Genomic DNA, 20,471 nt, shown 5'->3' with positions numbered 1-20,471 from the left:
CTCTGTCCAAAGTAGCTCCCATTCCGCTTGTGGCTTCTGTCAATGCGGGTGTGTGGAAATGCCCCTCCCGTCCTTCCCATTCACACACCGCAGCGTTTTCACTTAAATGAGTGTATTATTTCACTTAAACACATGAATGTGTGAATATAATAATCGTGTGGCGAAGGGAAGGCTCAAACACAAGTCCTGATCGGTTTCCCTATTATTAACGTCACTGAAATTTACATAGTAAAACACCACGGGTAACTTGCATGCACGTCATTGCTCCTTTATATAAACTGAAATTCCTGCAGGTGATATACTTTGACAGGACTCTAATTTATTTTTCTTTTTTTTTTCTTTTTTAGGTGTTTGTTTCAGAATGGTAAGGCGATGCTGGATTTGCTAGCTACTTTATGGTATAATGTTTCCCGTGCTAAAAATAAGGCAGTAGGTCTGTGGAGTGTAAATGTATCCAGCCTGAACTTTGGTTGGATGGTTAAGTACTCTGAGTAGACTTAAAATGGTTTTATATTAAAATGGATTTTAGAAGCTTAATAATGTGTTGATTGTATAGATTGTGGTTTGGATTACTTGTGATGTAACAGCCACAAGAATGTTGTAACACCTTAATCTTTAGAAACGTTAAATAGGAAAGAAGGTGTTTAAGTTTAATTTTTCAAGTGGCAACTCAGTGCCTGTATTTAAGGAAGGTTACTGGGAAAAAGTGTGCTACAAATAAGCACTTTGTAGTTCATACTGTGAGCATGTGTCTCCAGCAGCTCTGAAGTGCAGTGGGTGGTTTTGCATTTCGCAGATACCCATGAAACAAGAGGACACAATTCAAGTAAGAATAGTGGTTTTGTCTCAAAATAATGCCCCATGCTTAATATTAAACCTGAGAGATTTTATGTATAGTTTATATTGTGGAATAGTGCCAAGTGGAAAGGAGCAGAGGACTGAAATGGAGTTTGCCTTGAATTTAGTTATTCTATGGAGATTAAAGAGTAAATCCAATCTTGCTGTGCCTTGTTTTGAGCAGACCCGAAGCTGTGTGAACACACAGCTCAGTGCCAGTCCTGAGCTGCTCTGCAGTACTGAGGAAAAGGTTTGCAGCTGCATTCCCGTGCTTTTGGGCAAATTAGTTTGGAGAAGCTGCTCATAATCACCTTGGAAAACACTCTTCATAGTTAGCACCATCTTTTCATAGGCTACATCACCCCAAAGCACCTTTTGTCTTTTGGAATGGGTCATACAGACCTGAAGTTTGGCTCTTGCTATTTGTGAATTTCATCACAACTGGGTGGCTGGGAAACCATACTTTTTAGGTATTACAGAAATATGCCTTTTTTTTTTTTCCCTAGCTATTAAATTATGACCTTTGTTGTTGCTTGTCAGTAGATATGCAGCAGCTGGGGGTAGGATTTAAAGGGTGAAAGTCAGGTGGAAAGGATTTGAAAGGGAACTGGGAAGTTTGTACATGTAGCAGATTTAATGGGTTTAAAAACTGTGGTGATTGAAGGGTCAAATGAGCAGTGATAGGAGCTATGGAAAGGAATAAAGTAGGTACAAGGGAATGGTGTGGGATTAGTGGAGTCCTTTGTGAGCAAAACCTTGTTCTTTTTGGAAAATGAGCTGTGCCCCCTGCAACTCCAGAGCTGCCAGGAACATCTGAATGCCTGAGGATGAGGATCACTCATGGATTTTTGTTTTTTAAGTGTAGCTCTTACAGCTGGGCAAATGCAAGTGGGGGGTGCAGTGTTCTGTCTGTGGTGTCTGTGCTGGCACTGACTCTCCTCTTTCATTATTTCCCAAATCAGTACACAGAACAGGAAGCCAGGAAATTAGGAGTGGTTGGCTGGGTTAAAAATACCAGCCAAGGAACTGTGACAGGCCAAGTTCAGGGCCCAGAAGAGAGAGTGAATGAAATGTAAGTATTTCTGTGTTCGTTTTTCTTTTTTTCTTACTCTCATTAAAGTCATTTACAAAAGTGTTTTTAATGCAAAGTGACAAGTAGATCCATGTGTCAGTAATGTAACAGTGTTTTCATTCAGCTTTGCAGGTAAGGAGGTGCTTTCTTTAAGCTGTGAAAAAGTCTTTAAGCTTGAAAAATACTGTGTTTTCATTTCTAGTGTCACAGAGTTTGTTAATGTATTTCCTTAACATCCTCTTTTCTTGTGAAATGAAAAGAAAGTCTTTATTAATGTGACTAAAGATCTGGTTTTTAATTCATCAAAACCTCTCTTGTGGTTTTGTTAAGAAAAAAAATTGAGGAATATCTTGAAATGCTTTTTTAGTCTGTGCTTAAAAAACAGTTTAAAGGATACTGGGTTTAAATATGATTTTTTTTTTTTTTCTGATTAAAAAACCCCACCCTAATACACATTTTGGCCAAGGCCTGCAGTATCTGCCATTTTGAAATGAGTTTTGAGGTATTTTGGTGTCTTTTAAAGAATGGCAAATAATTTTCATTATGAGAGTGCCAGTTTCCAGGAGCTTAAAGCTATCACTGAGGAAATGATGCCTGGAAAAACACAAGCCTGATTGAGTTATTTCCAACTATCATTTTTTGCAAGAGTGTACAGGGAGATTGTTGGGAACTTCAAAAAATCCTTCAGGGGTTTGTTCTCTCAACAAAGAATGAGTGAGGGCAGAACTTTCCTTTTCTAGATAAATTAGCAGTGCATGTTCTGCCAACACTTTCCCATACAGGACTTGCTTCAAAACTGAACTTGGATGAAGAGAAGTTGGCTTTGTGCACACAAAAGTGCTGCACATTCTGGTCAGGAGATTTAAATGATTTCCAGTCATTATCCTTGGTTTTGTGCTTAACATTGAGGTTGCTTATCTTGGGCTGCAAAGCATTTACAAAGCCAGAGAAATATCAGGTTTTTTTCTTGTATCAAGTTTGCACTTAATTTTTGAAAGAGTTTGTTAACATCCAGATCTCTTCATGCTTTGTGAATTTCAGTGTTGGTGCCACATTTTTATTTAACTTGGAACATGAAACTGACCATGTAAGAAACCAGGGTTTGTTTTTTTATTTGTTGTCCTACTTTTTCATTTAAAAACACAGATCAGAAGAAATAAAAAGTTGTTTTCTGTTGCTGCTCCTTTATTTACTGTTGGAAATCAATGTGTTCCTCTGATGTGTGAATATGTGGCAATGTGAAGTCAAAGTGTGGGTTTTGATGCATGGATTATTACATTTGGGGTCCTGGAGTAAAATTCTGAAATAGGAAGCGTTTTCCTTGTGCCCTCTGTACTCTTCAGTGTGTGGAAAAGGCAGTGAATTTATTTTTGCCATTAACTTGGTGAAGCTGCATGTGAAAAGGGAACTCTTGTGTATAAACTGCTCCTTTGAAAGACCCTTATTTCTCTCTGCTGCTACTAGTGAATAATGGACCAAAATGGTCTTGAGGTTCTCAAAGGTTTTTTCAGCTTTTTTTTAATAATGCTATGAATCCATAATACTGCCTTCTCAGATTTAATTGTTATTTTAAAATGCCATTTTCAAAAACCAAAGCAACAAAATGAGGATTGCTTATTCTGTAGGAAGTGGGTACAAACCAATAACCCTAAACATATATTTGTATTTCAAATGTGATAAATCACCAGGAAAAAAATCCATTACCAACTGCCTATACATGTTCTGGTTTGTGTTTTAGCTTTTCAGGACTTAAAGACACTCTGATGACACTTGTTAAAAATTTGTAGCTCCTGCATGGTCAAGGAAATCAAACACTCTGCAGAGGAAGAAGTGCATGAATCAATAGTCAGATATTCCAGGAAAGTTTCCTGGTGATGTTTGTTACCCTGTGGGAATCTTTCCAGAGCAGTTTGTGCAGTGTCATTTAGAGCAGTATTTTCACACTTGCCCCAGCTTTTCAATTAAACATGAAGCACAGAACAGCTTAAAAATCACATGGTGGTGGTGATAAAATTTCTCAGTTGTTTTGCTGGTTCTGGGTTTTTAATATTAATGTACTTTAGGGGGAAGTAGTAAAGGTGTTTTGGTCTGTCCTAAGCAATATTTGTCTCTTTATGATGCTAAATAGAGTCAAGAGCATGGACTGAAAGGAGTAGGGATGCCATGAAAGTACAGATGTCCTACAGGTAAATAGGCAAAGCAAGATAAGAGGATGAAAGAGAGGAATAAGGGATTGAGAGGATGATCAAGAGAGGGAAAGTGTAAAAAATGTGGGAAAAAGTCCATGAGGCTCTCCAGTGTTGCCAGAAGCATGGGGTGACTAACAAAGCCTGCCTTTGTTCTGGAGCAGGAATGCAGCAGACCTCTAACCCAATGGTTTTCCAGCAGCTCCCCGTTTTCTGCCCCTTTTTTTTCTATTCTTGTATCAGTAATTATATTGGGAGGCACAGCCACAATGTATCCAGTGCATGCTCAGCCTCAAGAAGCATTGGCTTTATATAATTTATTATTTTTGTGCAGGTTGCAAGGTAAGATACAACTTAGGAGGAACAAGAGAACAAGCAGACATCAAATGTAGTTGTGTTGAGTTACTTTGGGAGGTGCCATGCAAAATAGTTTGCTCTGGAGCAAGTTGAGCAGGGGCCTCCTGCCTCTGCAGAAAGCAGTGTTAAATTTTAAATAAGTGTGAACAGCTGGGGCCTGGGAAGTGCTGCATGTACAGGAAGTCATATCCTTGATTGGGCCATTCATTTAGTGTTGAAATTCATGGGTATGAATTTCTTTGGAAGTGCTGGCAGACTGATTCCTTGATATTCTGTGGTGCTAAAATCTCATCCCACTGAAAATGTACCAACTTCCCCAAGCCTCAGATTGCAGTGGGAATGTCACTGAGCTGCAGGAAGCCCAAGGGGTAGATGAGCACTTTTAGATATTTCAATTTTGCATTGTTTGGTTTTAATGAAAACCTTCTAGGTTCTCAGGGATTAGGTGACTTTTATGTAAAGTCTTTTAAAGCAGATTTTTTTAAATGGGAGAACTTGGAGAATGTTTTAGAGGGTGTTTTTAAGAAGTCTTGAGAAGCTTTCACCTGTCAGCTTGTTTTGGTATCCCTTGGTTTTTAACTCTAGATGGAGCTGTTAGTTCTGAAGATCCTCAACCATTCATGCTCTGTTTGCAGGGAATCTATTTTTAGACTGTTATGCTAGAATCCATCTTTTTCCTCACTGTATTTTATAGTCCTGTTCCCTTTGCTGCTTCTGCTCCACACAGATCACACCCCTTATCCTTAGATTAAAAAAGCTAATTTTCAGAGGGTTTTACCTGTCAAGTCCCAAGAGAAGCAGAGCTACACTATTTCTGTAGCATAACAAGGTTTTATGGTAAAGTGGAGGCCTTTTTTTTTGCCAGCCAAGGTATGAACTGATGATAAAAAATGGGGTAGAGGAGTGTATTCGTTTGTTTTATTTAATTTTTTTCTCCAGGAATATTCACACCACAGGATTTTTCATTATATTATCTTGTGCTATTTTTTCCACTTTACCCATTAAATAAGGTTGGGCTCTGTGTAGTCATGGTGGCTGTTGCCATAGCAACCTGCACTGACAGGCTGGAAGTTGCTTTCCTGGGAGAATTTTTTAAACTTCAATGACAAATTGCTTAGTTATCCATTAAAAAGGGAAGATAAGAGTCTGTAGAGTGCCAAATTCAGAATTTACTCCAAAAATCCAAGGTTTCAAATCAGGGTGACACTTGAAAATGTGAAATCTTAGGGTATTTTTTAAGCACAAGCACATAACAGCCCAGTGAGTGTTCTTCCTGTCTCTAGGGAAAGGCAGGGTTCTAAATATAGATGACTTGTCTTGGAAATGGGTTTTAGGAATTAGGAAATTAGGAATTAAGAAACTAATGCTAATTGCCTTTGAATATTGTATTTTTTATTACCAATGTCAGTTAAGAAGAATTAATATTAAGATTTAACTGACACAAGACTTAAATTACTGTAGTGTATAAATGCATAGAAAAATCTAGATTTTTACCATGTAGAAGAGAATGAAACTCTGTATTGTTATTATCATATTTGTCATTGTTTCACTAATCAGGTGTAGCCAAGGTTCTTGTCTGTACCAAGTGACATTGAATAAATGCCTTTTTCCCCAAGTATAATTTTTTAATTGGTTGTAGAGAATAGGCCTTCAATGGAACTAAATGCTACTAAAAATACCTGTGGGGGAAAAAAATTCTAGCTCTTAATACCCAATTGATGTTCAGTTATAAAATGAACGGATTTTAGTCAATATTTTGAGATTTTTCTCCTTTTTAAAATGGATATTTTTAAAAGTATTTTGCTTGAACTAGAAGTGTTGTTTAGGAGAAGAATCCTTAACATGGATTTGCACACAGACTTGTTGGTGAGGCAGAGATGTGCCCAGCAGGATGGCTGAAATATTCCTGGGATGTGCTGTTCTCCAGAAGCTGACAGGGACAGATTTTGGAGAAAGGGCAGAAGGAAATGAAAAACACGTTTTTAAATATTTTCTTAACTTTGTTAAAATTCAAACTGGTGAGAGGTGTTAAATTTGTTCTCATTTATGATGGTAATGAAGAACAGTTTTTACATTAATCACTGCTGAAGGTGATTCACAGTGTTTCAGTAAATCAATAGCGAATGACAGGAAAATATGATGGGAATGTTATAATTCAGTGTAGCTCCAAATGTAATAATATTAGGGTTTTAATGTTTGATTATATTTTTTGTTTAAAGGTAAGACTAATGTATACTAAATTAGGCTATAACTTTTGTGGGTAATAAAATGGTAAATGGGATTCTTTCTCTTTTCATATTGAATGTTTGAGGTATTAATTTCTTCTCTATAATCATTTATTGCTTAAAATTGACAGTCTAAATTGTGAATTATTGTAGTTACTGGTCCTGTAAATGAAATTTACTGAACTGTTACTGATGATAGCCTGGGAAAAACAGGAGTAAACCTTGTTCTTTGGGGTTTTTTAGTCATATAAAATTAGCTGAATGAACTAATTAATTTGTTGTAGCAGCTGAACTCTGTCTAAAAGCCAAGGAATGGGTCAGGTAAGTGAGAACATGGAGCTTTTGGTTACTGAGAATAAAGCGAGTGAGCTGTTCAGCTGAAGGGGAGCTGCATGTGCTTCCAGCACAAACCCAGAGGCCCAGTGGCTCATCTTGTGCAGTGTCCTAAGGGAATTCCCCTGTCCTGTGTCCCTCTGGGGCCCAGGAAAAGGCAGTTTTCCCTGTGTGCCCCCAGGGGCTGAGGGAGGAGGTGTCCCTGTGCCCTGAAGGTCACCCAGCCCACCAGTGACAGCCAGAAATAGCTGTGGCCTCCTGGCACGGCTCCTCTGCTTTCCACTGCACTGGATGTGCCTGTTCCCTGCAATGCCTTAAACCACAAAAGCTTTTAGCCATGCTTGGGTCTTTCTGGATATAGAATAGTGCCAAAAAAAAAAAAAGTTTTCCACCGCCCTGTTTCTTCTGCTGGACTATAAAAATAGATGCCTTGCGTGACCTTGTGGATTCTTTTTTACAGTAGCTCTGTGGAATTGGAATTCTTTATCAAGTATCTGCTTCCAGTTCTTCTTATCACTGAAGTGTTTTTGTTTATAGAACATTTACCAGATATTTCTGCATGTAAACAGGTCTGAATTTCTAGGATTTTGGGTCTGGAATAAGCAGTGCTAGCGTTTGCATTGTCTTGGAAAACTCAGAATGGGATGTTAGGCAAGATAGTTCACTTTTCTCCTGTCTCTGGTGGATGCTGCATTAATGCTCCCAAGTCCTTTAGCAGTATTAGGAGCCAAGGCTGAGTTTTCTATGGAATTCCAGACTTTTATTGGCTTTGCTGATGGGTATCTCTGGGGACACTCAATTCCAACATCTTGGCTGCACAGTTAGAAGCAGGAAGGATTTCAAGGCTGTATTGGATTGTACTGTAAACACAGGCAAGTTGAGCTGTTGTTTGAACACTCAATTTAGGCATTTTACTGCATAATTAGGAATCATGTGCCTTTCTTCCACACTGGGAAGTCAGGCTTCTTTCTGCTCAAAATTAATCTTAACTAAACCATAATAACTGTTCTATGAAGGGTTGGTTGAGCTTTGTGGGAGACTGATTTTAAAATAAAATTTCCAATGTAATTCATTATTTCTACTGGGAGGCTTTTGTTCAGTTGAGCATTTATGCATTCTTTAATGCTGATATTTTTTCTTATTTAGCCACATGTAATGCTTTTTTTATTTCCAAAGTGAAGGTGTTCTGTTATTGCTGATGCAGTAGGATGTGGTGCAGTTTGGTGCCATTCATTTGGCTTTTTGTGCTGAATAAAGTGCTTAATGTGTCTTTAGTGCTCCACCACAACACTTAGAGAGACATTAATGAGTAAAAGTCAGCTTAAACTAGGATTTTTAATGGCTTTTGTTATTTAGTTTAGCAGGGTGGTTAACTATGCACACAGTCAAAAATAGATCTTTGGCAACAAACTGGTAATTATCAATAAAAACATGTACTTAGTGTCGGTTTCCTGGAAACCTATTCTGGATGTGATGCTTCAAACAAGTTCTGAAAATACAAACCAGCTCATGTGACTCTTAAAGAACAATGTCAGAACTGAAAGAACAACTTCAGAACTGCAATTTTTTTGCTTTCCTTTTGGTGTGCTGATATTTGAAAATTACTGAGCGGGAATGAGCCCGTTATGGCCATTTTTCTATCTGAAAGGTGTTATTCTGGGTCTGGAGGTTTGCGTTTGCAATCCACAGGAGAAAGTAGCATTAAACTTTAATATTAGAGTTGCATAATGTGAGGGTGACAAGACCTCTGTGGGGGTGCTGCTGCTGTCCCCAAAGGGGGTGCCACAAGTGGGCAGACATTCAGGTGAAGCTGCTCCTGGTGGGAAATCAGGAGGGAATTAAATCTCCAAGTGTATTAAATCTTGTGTGTAGTGCAGCAGGAGCTCTCCCACAGGAATGCCAAGGTGTATCCCAAATGGAAAACCTTTAGCAGACTTAACCAGGAGCCCTGTGCTGAGGAGGTGGATTCAGTTCTGAATTTGCTGATGTAATTATGCACAAATCCTGATTCTTGCTGCTGCTGATCTTATCAATGTTGTGGTGGTAAAAAGCATCTTCTGTGAGATTTCAGCACTTCCTTAGCCAGTGAATGTAGCACTCGAAGCAAAATCTCTATTCCTTATGCCATGTTAGCCAGAAAGGGAGAGGAAGCTACTTCAGCTTTTATGGGGAAAGAGCTCTGAAGCCTGTTGATGTTTTGTTTTATTCCTTAATTACTGTCGTTCTGCTTTGGTTCATTGGCAAGCTGTGTTCAGTTTATTTACCATGTTTTTATCAAAAATGAGTATGTTTCACACTTGTGTACTTGAGATACACCATTTGCCAACAGCAGAAAAATCAAAATTGCTTCTGGTGCTGCTCTTCCCTCAGCCACTATTGCAGCAGTAGAAAAAAAAAATCTCTCTGGGTAACTTCATTATATAACTGAATTTTACCTTGTTCTTTTTCCCCAGTTCCTCCCTCCCTCTACTCCCTGGTCTGACTCTCCACAGAAATACAATGTTTATTTGTGTAAAATGGTGCCCTGAGATGTTTCCCTTGAACTGTGCTGGATGTCACCAACTATCCTGCAGAGTTAATATTAGTTTTGGTGTCTTTGTCTTTATGTGGCCCCCCTGAAGGGGGATCCTGAAGTCTCTCTAGACAGAGTCACTTGGAGAAGTCCCTGGGTTTGGTCTGTCAGCCTTTTGCTCTCCAGCTGATTTACTGTAGTCACTCTGTGACTGGATGAGAAGCTTTCTTTTCTTGGAGATGTTTTTTCCCTAGCTGGGATGAAACAGCTGCCTGAGCTCATCCATAATGAATGCTCTGCTTGTGTACCTTCATTGCTTTCCGCTGGTGTTCACATTTGTGCTCTGCTCTTGTGATGCTCTGGGCTCTTCCTGCTGCTAAAGGAACAAAGGAAATCAATCTGCCAAGTGTTCAGAACTTCATGGGGGGGGGGGGGTAGGGGGGAAGGCAGAGTTTTTAATTTAGGGAAAAAAAAAATCAGGCATTAAATTTAATTAATGCCCAATTGCTGGGCAACTGGTACTCAGTTTAAGCAGTTTTCTTGAACTCCCAATGGACATTCTGTTGGGAGAGGATCCTGGACAAGGAGTTTTCCTTCCCTTTTTTACTCTTTAGAGCTGTAGGATTTTAATATGTGCTAAAAACCAAACCCATTTGGAACAAAATCCCAATCCATTCCTGTTTGCAGATCTCCCAGCAATTGTTTAGTGATGTTTCATTTATCATACTTCTGGATCTGAGCTGGTTTGGGGTACCATAGAGGAGCTCACCTGACACCATCACACTCCATAAATGCTGATCCTGAGCCTCTGTCCCTGCTCACTGTGTAATAAAAACCCTTCCTTGAAATTAGATTTTAATGTCAGTGCTAGGAGCTTTTCAGGCAGCACAATTCTACCCCCTTGTTGGTCTGGATAGGGTTATAATAATCTTTAATTTTAGATGGTTGTTTGCAGGGTGAATTTCAAGAGTTTAGGAAAATGTTTGGCTGGGTGTTCTAGGAGGGGTGGAGAAAAGCAGCTGTCTGCTACCAGTCTCAGATCTCCCTGATCTGCCCTGCTTTTCCAGGCTGTGGATCCAGGAGCTGGAGCCTGGAAACTGAGGTCTTCCTTGGCAGTCAGAGGGCTGCAGGGCTCCTTTGTTGGAGTGGAGACTCCCAGCAAACTGCAAGTTCAGTTCCTTTTGGAGGTGAATCTGTTCAACCTACAGCAAATCAGTTTTCCAGGGAATAACACCTGTGACCTGTCTCTGGTTGGGAGTACATGCAAAGATGGAATTTTGCTGCTGCAGATTTCTGTTGCCTGTGCTGCTCCCTGCTTTGCTGGAAAAGTGCTTGAGCAGTGTCAGTCCCACCTCAGGGATGGGAAAACACCTTTGCTGTTCATCACAAACATCACTGCTTGTGTCTACCTGTGTTTTAAAAAGCCTTGGCTGGGATGTGATCAAGATCTAATGGGTTTCTGTGTTTTCCACATTTCTGACTTGTCCAGGTCACACAACACTTGAGTGGTTTTGTGTCAGGTTCAGCTGCCAGGACCTGCTGCTACCCAGCCGGGGGGGGGTTGATGCTCTTACTGCAGTCTGTGATGTCCTAAATGCCAAATCAGCACAATGCAGTGCAACTTCAAAAACCAGAGTTCTGATTTGCTTTTTGGCTTTGTAGTGGAGCTGAAATTGAGAACCATGAAGGGACTACCTAAATTTGGAATGAGGGCTTAGACAAAATGTGGTAAGCACTCATTTTTTTAAATTGCTAGTGCAAATGTGAATTAAAATTGAAGATAGTTTTGGTGAGTAGTTACACATGGATTATTCCCATGCTGTATGTGGAGGAACTAGGGCACAGAGCAGCATCAGTACAGCCTCTTATGGCAAATTTGTGATGGAGCTGAGGTAGTGTGGGAGTGTTGATATCCAGTCCTATGCTAATCCTTGGAACAGAGTTTCTTCCTGTAAATTGTTGGAACTCTGTGCATTGGTTAACTAATTTCAGTGAAGCACTGCCCAGAATTTCAGGGTGTGTTATGTGCTTATTTAATTTCCAATAACTGCTTTTGGCCTGCTGCAAGCCCTGCAGCTGCATTATTGTATCAGCTGATTCCTCTGGCCCAGATGGAGCTGTTGCTTTCTGCCAGCTCCAGAAGAAATCCATCTTTCTAATCTCAAAATGTTCAAGAGTACAATGAAAAAAAGCCCACATAGGCTGGAGTCAGTCAGGACCTCATTCTGCTTTATCAACGTGAAATTCCTGCTACCAAGAAGCAAATAGTAAAATTAAGGAATAGAGCCAGAGAATGAGAATGTGCTATAGGTTTCCATTTGTAAATTAGTACTGAGGGGAGCTGATTGGCTCAATTGCACAGAAATTCTGGTGCTGACTCTGGATTCAGGTTGTTCCCTGTTCCCTTCACCACTCTGCTCTTTGCTCTTCTGCTCCTGTAGTTTAAAACAAAACTGTTCAACTTTCCTTGTTAGTAGCTATAAAATACAAACATGCCCTTTGTAGTTCTCATACCAGAAGTAAAGCAATTGTTATATGCCAGCTGGCTTTTTTTTTGTTGTTGTTGTTAAATGCTAGCATTAATAATAATTAATTGGATAATTACATAGAAATTTTTGTTCTGGCTCATGTCCATATGGATAGTATGGGCAGAAAATGCAGTGTGGAGTGGAACATACAAGCAATTAATCGTTTCAGTGAGTGCTTGTAAACAAGGTCAGCTCAGCAGGCCTCCAGGAAATCTCTTCTGAAATGTGATGCTGTCTTCATTATCCTTTTAGAGGGTGTTGGTGTAGGACCAGAACAGCAGCAGGGTTTCTCTGCCATGCACTCTGACTACACACAGCAAATTTTTGAGGGCTGGTAGACCCAAAGATGAACATTAAAAAAACCCTTAGATCTACAGTATTGCATTAGAACTGTGTATTATTCTCATTTGAAAGCTGATGTTTTCCCTGAGTTTAGTCACAGTTATGCAGGCTAACAAAAATCTCTTCAACTTGTCTGGTTTAATATTTTAGCTAATATCAAATGGGAGGTTTCTGGTTTGGAATAATAGGAGCATGTGGAAGGCTGACAACCTTGGAATTTACTGAGTGACATGTTCTGAGAAATGCTAAATATTTTGCTTGGTGTTGTTCAATAGAATTAAAAATCATCTTGAGTTTTGTAGTTGTCAGACATGCAAGCCATGCCTGCTGGAGACCTGGGAATTGCCAAGTCTGGAGCACATGGGGCTCAGACATGAAGCAGTGTGGTGGTGGCAGAGGTGCCTGGGACTTAAAATGTCCCCTGGCCATGTGGGATTGATGTGGGAGAGGATGCTGGAGCTCTGGGATGGTGCTGGGACCTGTGCTGAAAATCCTTCCTGCTGGAGACTTGCCCAATGCCTTTGCCCTGAGGAAACCACTCTGTTATTAGCTCTCTTCTTCCTAATTATCCTCCCAAATGGAGATAAAAAATGAACTTAATGGCTTTAGCTGGAGTCCTGCATGGAAATTTGTCTTTTCCCAAGGGGATCAGGTCACTGGGAATGTGACTCCTATAGAAAGGCCTAAAAGAGGTCTGTGTTACCATGGGGTTTGAAAATAGAACTTCCTGAAATTCTCTAAGTGTTTTTCCAGCTGATGTGGCTTTCCAGAAGGATGACCTTCACCTTGAGATGGATGGCTGAGTGCAGAGTCCAGGTGCCTTCAATGGGATTGTGCCTGTGCATATCTCCCTGGCTTGTTATGGGAAATAGTTCCCTCACTCCTTTGGCCTGTTTAAATCACAGTATGTGCTTTGAGACATGGGGCACTGGACAAAAATAGAATATTCTTTGTTCTGGGCCAGGTGATCTGTGCTGCCTATCCCAGTGCTTCCAGTGAATAGCAGGAATGGATGTGCCAGAGCACTGAAGGCAGGGACTGTGCAGCCTCTTGGGTTATGCTGGGCACTGTCCAGGGCACCCAAATGTTTGTTTGCAGGGTGGTTTTCCTGGCAGGCACCTGTTTATTGTGGCTGTTGTTAGAGAGGACCTCAGAGGACAAAGTGGGAAAGGACAGAGGGTTTCTAGTCCATGATATGTTGATGCCAATGAAGTTATACCTGGTATGCAGCAAGTGTTAATTTTGAACAGCTGTCTTTAGGTGGGAATCAGTTCTCTGATCCACACTCTCAAAATACAGAATGGGCATGTTGTGCTGGTCACAAGACTGGGCAAACCCTGCAGTGGAAGCTGGTGTAGGGAGGGACACAGGTGCCACAGGCTGCCCAAGGGTGGAACACACAGTCCATTTCCAGGGAGTGTTGATGCCACTTCTTAGGAGCTCTGTGGTTGGCAATCCTGTTCTCAGCCTGCCTCCCTGCTCTCAGTGGATCAGCAGGGAACGTGTGAGTGGCTTTTGGAATTCATCTCAAGGTCACATCTGAACACGGGAGAGCAAAAGGGAAGGACTGTGGTACATTTCCCCCCCTAGTCTAGGAAAGAGCAGAGTATCCTCTGTATGGCTTTTATGCAGCACTCCTGGGATTTGCTGAACAGGAAGGAATTAGGTGAAGTACTCTAAATGCTGGATAAAAGAAAATATTAGTTCTGCTTCTGTAACCAGCTCAAAAAAGTACAGAATGAGATGGGCAAGACAACCAGGTACTTCTATTTTTGTTGGTGATTCTGTCCCTCTGCAAGAGAGGGAAGAGCAGCTGTTTCGACACCAGCAGACACTGAAATCCAGGAGCACTTTTGTGTCCTGGCTCCATTCCAGCTTGACAGGAAGCAAGATCCTCTGGTGGCAATTTAAGTTGAAGTTTTGGTTATTTTATACCACTGTAATGTGGCAGAATGACTGGATGACAAAGAAATTCTGTCTTGACGACATTTAAGCTGTCTAGTGATGAATAAAAAATAAAGAAAGCCTTGGGAAGAGGGCTTTCAAATCTTATGGGTCTTGATGGAAAGATTTTATAAGAAAGGTTAACAATTAAATTCTTCTGGGAGAAAGGGTTATAACTTAAGAAACTATGCCAAGAGGGCTTTTGTTCTACCAAATAACTTCTGATGTGTTCTAGTTGCTGAATAAAAAAAAGTTTAGAAAGGGAGGTTAGTTTCAGCTAATTACGGGGAACGTGGTTTTAAAATCTGTTTTCAGGCACACCAATAATATTTAATTCGCTAATGACTCAGTGATAGCATCTTGATTGGCTGCATTGCTAATTAAACATTTGTGACAATACTTGATTTTTTTTTTTTGCTCAAGGCCCAAGCCCTCAGTACAAAACTACTCTACAGAAATTGAAATTCTGTTTTAAATAAAGGTTTGTAGCCTTCCATATTGCATTGTTGAGATGATGCCAAAACACAAAGGCAGGCAAACATCTGAATTTTGGTTTGATGATCTCAGATTTCAGCTGGTCTCATGATTTTTTGGCAGTTGATTAATAAATCTGAGCATGAGGGATTATTACTAATCCTTAGTGAAAAGGAGATAATAAGAGTATTATGAATAATTTCCAGGTATTTCTTACTCTGTTCAAGTTCATTGCACACTTTGCTGCTTTGGTGTCTAGCTCTCCTAATTAAAAACATGCTAAAAATAAAACTCTTATATTCAAGTAAGGCCATGGTATATTTAAGTCTTACCTTTTTTAATCCAACTCGGTGTGTTACTGATGGCAAATGAGAAAAAGCAGATCCTGAATCGGTGATGGATCATTTCCTGCAGTCTGTCTGTGGAGGTTTTGTATCCTAGCAGGTAGGGATGTAAAATGGAGTTCAGACACTCAAGGAAAACAGAACAAGGGTTTTGTTCCAAAACCACGTAACTTGCCCTTGTTTTCAGTGTATTCCTGCAGTAGTTACTTGGGGGCAGTCACAGAGCTGTATTGGGCATTTCTCCAGTTAATTTAATTTGTGTTGTTTGGTTTCAAGCCCAAAACAAAAAGTGGACAGCATTTGGATTTTTTTTTTCCCTTGGGTTCTGACTGTTTGTAGCTTCTGAAAATCCTTAGCTTGAGGAGCAAAACTGGATGCGTTTGAGATTGGCAGGGTCTTTGGGACTGAGCAAGTTCTCCTTAGCTTTCCCTTCAGAACTCTGTAGGGTTTAAATGGTGCCAAGGAACCATTTTCCAGCTGACCTGGTGTGTACAGTGTCATTACTGTCAGGAAAGTTTGGTTCAGAGTGGAGCTCGCTCCTGTGCCCTTGCAGAAATGGCCCTGGGAGCAGCCCTGTATTTGCCATTTCCAGAGCTTATCCCAAAGTCATGGCTCACCTCTGACTCATTGTGCAGAAGTTCCCTGGAGTCCTGAGTTTTCCTGAGTCAAAAAACCCCTTGGGTCCTATCTACAACAGCACAAACTGCCAGTTTTGTAATGATTAACACATTGGGTCAGTGGCAAGCTGAGGAATTGTATTTATTTTAAAAAAGAAAAAAATTCACCTTCATCATCACTGAGGGCAATAGGGTATCAGGACACAATGAATCATTGGGTTTGAGACAGAGAGATGTCCTAACATTATTATGGAAAATGAGTTGTGAATGAGTCAGGAGTTGTTTGTATGCTTTTCTCTCAGCTTTTAAGATACTATTTTTTAGATATTGCTTTCATGAAATTATTACAGGCAGGAACTTGAAAAGAGGGCTGAAACAGCCAGGAAAATGTGGTGAGGCCCAAAATCTCTGCCAATGCCACCAATGCTGGGCAGAGTAAAAGGGTGACAAACTCTTGAGATTTCTTTGAAATGTATTCCTTTGAAAGGAATGAAAGCATCTTTGATCTTTGCCTGAAGATATTTAATATGTGAAATTCTGGGATCATGATGCTGATACAAGGGGTCAATCTTCAGTGGAATGACTTTGAAAAGCCTTTTATTTATCTTTTCTACAACGTATAAACTTCCTTTCCCTATTCATTGTGTTAAAGAACACAGTTGATTAGAGACTACTTATGCCTCTCCTCATGAGTCTCTGGGCCTGCAGTACAGAAATGGGAGTATCCAAGATAACTTTCAGTCATAAATTCTAAAATTAAACCATGCAAGCATTCTGCCTTTGTCTCTAACTCTTCACTCCACCTTATCTAAAGGTGGAAAAAGCTTCTCCTTGACCAGCTGGCCTGTGTTCCTCTTCCTTGTTCTCCCTGGCACACTTCATTTCTGATTTTTCTCATTTGCTGTTCTGATTCACTGCTGACATCTCATTTCTCCTCTGCTGGAAGCTGCATTTCCTCAGTCACTGGTACAATGTTTTTGGCTCTGTGTAGCTATTAAAAAAAAAATTTCAGTATTTGCATTTGGAAGATTTGATTATTTTGTCATTAAAAAACATTTTAAATGAATCCTTGTTGATGTGGCTTTGTAGTTCAGTGTTTTTACACTAGATGTCAATCTACTTGCATATGTGGAAGTCACTATTTTGTGCCTTCTAGATATTTCTCTCAGCAACTCCCCTATGAAAATGCTGCTTTCCATCTGCTTTGCAGGAGAATCAATTCCAGGAGAAAAGGGATGAGTTGAAATATTGATTTTCTTTTGGTAGCTAATGTTGAACAGGACTTTTGCAAATAAGACAGCAGTTTTGGGGTTGTCAAGTGTAATTAAAATCACTTATTTCAGTAAAGCTGGTTGACAACTTTAATGGAAAATGAAATTTCAGCCAATGTAGAGAAACTTGATCCAGGTCTTATTTCTTAATCTTTCCCCCTCTTTTCAAACACCATTCAGGGTTTGACTGAAATGAGATTTCTGAGTTTAAAAAGCATTTCCAACCTTGCCATTGCAGACCCAGTGTTCCAATGAATTGTTTAGGAATAAATGGAACTAATTCCTGCTAGGAATGCAGAATTCAGTGAGTGATGTGGAAGTTTCTTGTCACAGAGCAGTTAATTGTTATTAGCTGCTTTTTAATATATAACTCCTCATTAAATTACCCTCTTCCCTTGTGTTACAGCTTCAGTTCTGTGATGGCTTCTGCTTCTTCTGAGAGGCCCCAGAATATAAAAGCTTCTTTTCCTAGTCAAGCAGTGTTTAAAACTTATTTTAGTTTGTATTTGTGGAAGATCAACCAAGATGTCTTATATTATGCTGTAATCCTATATGTTATTATTTTTAAACTTTTGGAGTGCATATCGGTGCCTTATTGATACAGTTTTCCAGGATTTTCTTTAATAGATGAAAAATTCCAAACATCATTGAAGAACCAAGTTGATTGGAACTCATTTGTCATTTGGAGAATTATATTGTTTAGAAATCAGTTTAAAAAGGGAAAGAATATATTCAACATGGCAGTAAAACAGAGAAGCCATCATGGCTTGTTAAAAGAAAGTTACATAAGAATTTTAAATATGCAGAGACTTTGAAGAGTTTGTGCTTCTTCATCATGAAGTTGATTTCTGATGAAGAGTGAGACAGGCCTGAATTTCTTTAACTCAATCAACTTTAACTTTTTAATTTTTGGGAGGTTTTTTGATTCTAAAATATTAAAAGGCTTTTTGGTGCCCAATCCTACTTGGTAACTCAAAATGCTTTTGAACTTCTAGAAAATGTAAGTTTCCAATTTAGGATTTTTGAAGGGTTTACTGAAGTCCTGGGTTTTTGTCTGGAGGTTCCTGAAAAGCTTATGGGAGAAGGTGACCTTTACAGTTATGCATCATTTATTTTGTGCTATTTCATTGGGCTGAATATCAGCTCTATGTCTCTAAGAGACATAAATTTGTTTGAAACAGCTGCTAAAAGTGGTGAATGTATATAAAGTAATAATTAATGAAGAATAATTTGCTTTACAAAAAATCCTTTTGATGAGCTGGAATGATTTGTATTCTCTAGCCAGCAACAGTTTCTTTGTCTGAAAGAATTTTGCCATAAGGGAAGTGTTTTGCATTCCTTAGCAAACAATCTCTCCCAGGATTCACTGAAGTGCCCTGAAGAACTGTAAGTAATAAGCAATTGCTTGGTACCTGGAATTTTCTTTGAAATTGGGTTTATTTTAAAAACATATCAGGAAAGAATACAGTTTGAATGTTGCATAGTAACATCATAGAACAGATTTAGGTCCCCTTTATCACATTTTACATAAAAATCCCTAGCTTTGAGCTCTGTTGCTTTGGAGCAGCCTACAAAGTGATTTTTATAGAAGCACAGGAGTGCAAAGTGTACTCAGTTCCTTGATTCTTTTCCATGTGTGAGGATGGGGATCGAAAGGAAAGCTTGGTCCTTGTCACCTGTCACTTGGTGTCCCCTCAGACACAGGAGCTGTTCTGTCTCTCCCTCCTACAGACTCCTCAGCAAGCAAGGCACCTCCTCAGGAGGTTTGGGGTGGTGCCCTCATTCTCCTGCCAACCTGCTGGCAGAGAAGGATCCTAGTGGACACTAAGGTGTCCCTGACCAGCAGTGCCATGGGGGCAGGAAGGCTGATGGGACCTGGGATGCATTGGAAGAGCATTCCCAAAAGGTCAGGGGGGGAAATCCTGCCCCTCTGCCCAGCCCTGGGAGGCACATCTGGAGTGCTGTGTCCAGTTGTGGGATCATCAGGACGGGAGGCACAGGGAGCTCCTGGAGCAGGGCGAGCGATGGCTGTGGAGATGAGGAAGGGCCTGGAGCATCTCTGTGCCCAGGAGAGGCTGAGGGAGCTGGGGCTGCTCAGCCTCCAGGGGGGCCCTCAGCCCTGGCTGTCCCTGTCTGCAGGGACCAGGCTCTGTTCCAGGGGGCCCAGCCATGGCACAAGAGCAACAGGCAGGAACTGATTCCATCTGGACAGGAGGAAGAACTTCTTGGAACAGTTTGTCCAGAGAGGCTGTGGAGTTTCCCTCTCTGGAGATGTTCCAGAACCAGCTGGACACAATCCTGTGTTGTGTGTTCTGGGATGGTTGGACTGAGGCACTGTGGTCCCTTTTCACCTGACCCATCCTGGGATTCCAATTCTGCCAATGTTGTTGCACGTTTGGAGCATAAAACCAGTGGATGTGGAGCTCAGTTGCTGTGGAGAGCTGTTGCTCTGCCTTGATCTGTGCAGATTTAGGCACACTGGTCTTGTTCATACTCATTCTTTGCCACATTTAACTCTGCTCTAAAGCACTTTAAGTAGGTTTCAGCTGCCCTTTTTGCTGGGTTCCTAAGTCAACATTGTGCCACCAAGCAGCAGAGTGCTGGGAATGTACAGCTGTCACTTAAGGTGTGCGATGGACTCTAGAAATGGCAAGGTAGCCTTGATTTGTAAGGGTGGTGAAGAGAGACAAAAATTTATTCTATTTATCCATAGAACTGAATGGGAAAGCTACTCCTTACTCTGAATTAAGTGCTCCCTGCACCCTCTTTAGTGTTTCTGCTTGGGTCTGGTGTTCAGCCAGGTTTCCATCAGAGTTGTGTGGCTGCTCTGTTTAAATGTGGCAGCTTTGAGCTGCTTATGGTTCATGTTAAAGCTGCAGCCACGCAACCATTTTTGTCCCATGTGCTCATGGTAAATGTAATTGTGTTAAAATTATACATGCAGATAAAGGCCTGAATTGTTTATGCATAGTTTTCTGTTCTGGTAATTGGTTCTCCTTAGAGTTCTCCCTGTTTGTTTTCTAATTAGCCTTGTAAAGGTTGTAAATGTGTTTAGGTGGAATAAAGAAGTTTTATTTTCTGCCCTGTTGCTTCAGGGTTTGGTCAGTTGCTGTTTTCTGGTCACCCCAGCCATGTATCAGTTTTATACCTGGGAACAGTGTGTGTCATTTCCTAATAAAATCAGTGGTTTGTGTTTTGTGAAAGGTGAGGAATTGTCATCCTGTTACCAGTTCTTGGGAGCCATCCAGCATTTTGGATCTGTGAGTACTGTGGGATTTGGAGAGAATCTCGTTCTCTATCTCTAAATACAGGGAGAGGGAGTCAAAGTTTGATTTAAAGCACCTACAACTTGCTTAGCTGGGCAGGTTTTTCTCTGTGTTTTTATCCTTTTACTGCTGCTGCAGGAGCAAGGCAAAGCAGGAGATATTA

The 20,471-nt window shown here is 40.4% G+C and overlaps 1 protein-coding gene across 2 annotated transcripts in view; it reads left to right on the top strand.

Moving 5' to 3' along the window:
- ACYP2 (acylphosphatase 2) overlaps positions 1-20,471 on the top strand; it is a 33,219-nt gene that overhangs the window by 546 nt on the left and 12,202 nt on the right. The window contains exons 2-3 of one of the 2 annotated variants that reach the window (XM_071450954.1): positions 348-364; positions 1,800-1,909. In XM_071450954.1, the coding sequence (XP_071307055.1) occupies positions 348-364; positions 1,800-1,909 (127 nt within the window). The remainder of the gene's footprint in view (positions 1-347; positions 365-1,799; positions 1,910-20,471) is intronic. The other variant, XM_071451032.1, reaches the window with a different exon arrangement.

Source organism: Agelaius tricolor, unplaced genomic scaffold (assembly GCF_023055355.1).
Source record: "Agelaius tricolor isolate 1412-34295 unplaced genomic scaffold, bAgeTri1.0.p SCAF_1, whole genome shotgun sequence".
Classification (NCBI taxonomy): Eukaryota; Metazoa; Chordata; class Aves; order Passeriformes; family Icteridae; genus Agelaius; species Agelaius tricolor.
Note: the sequence above shows the minus strand (reverse complement) of the source record. Positions and strands in the feature narration are given on the sequence as shown.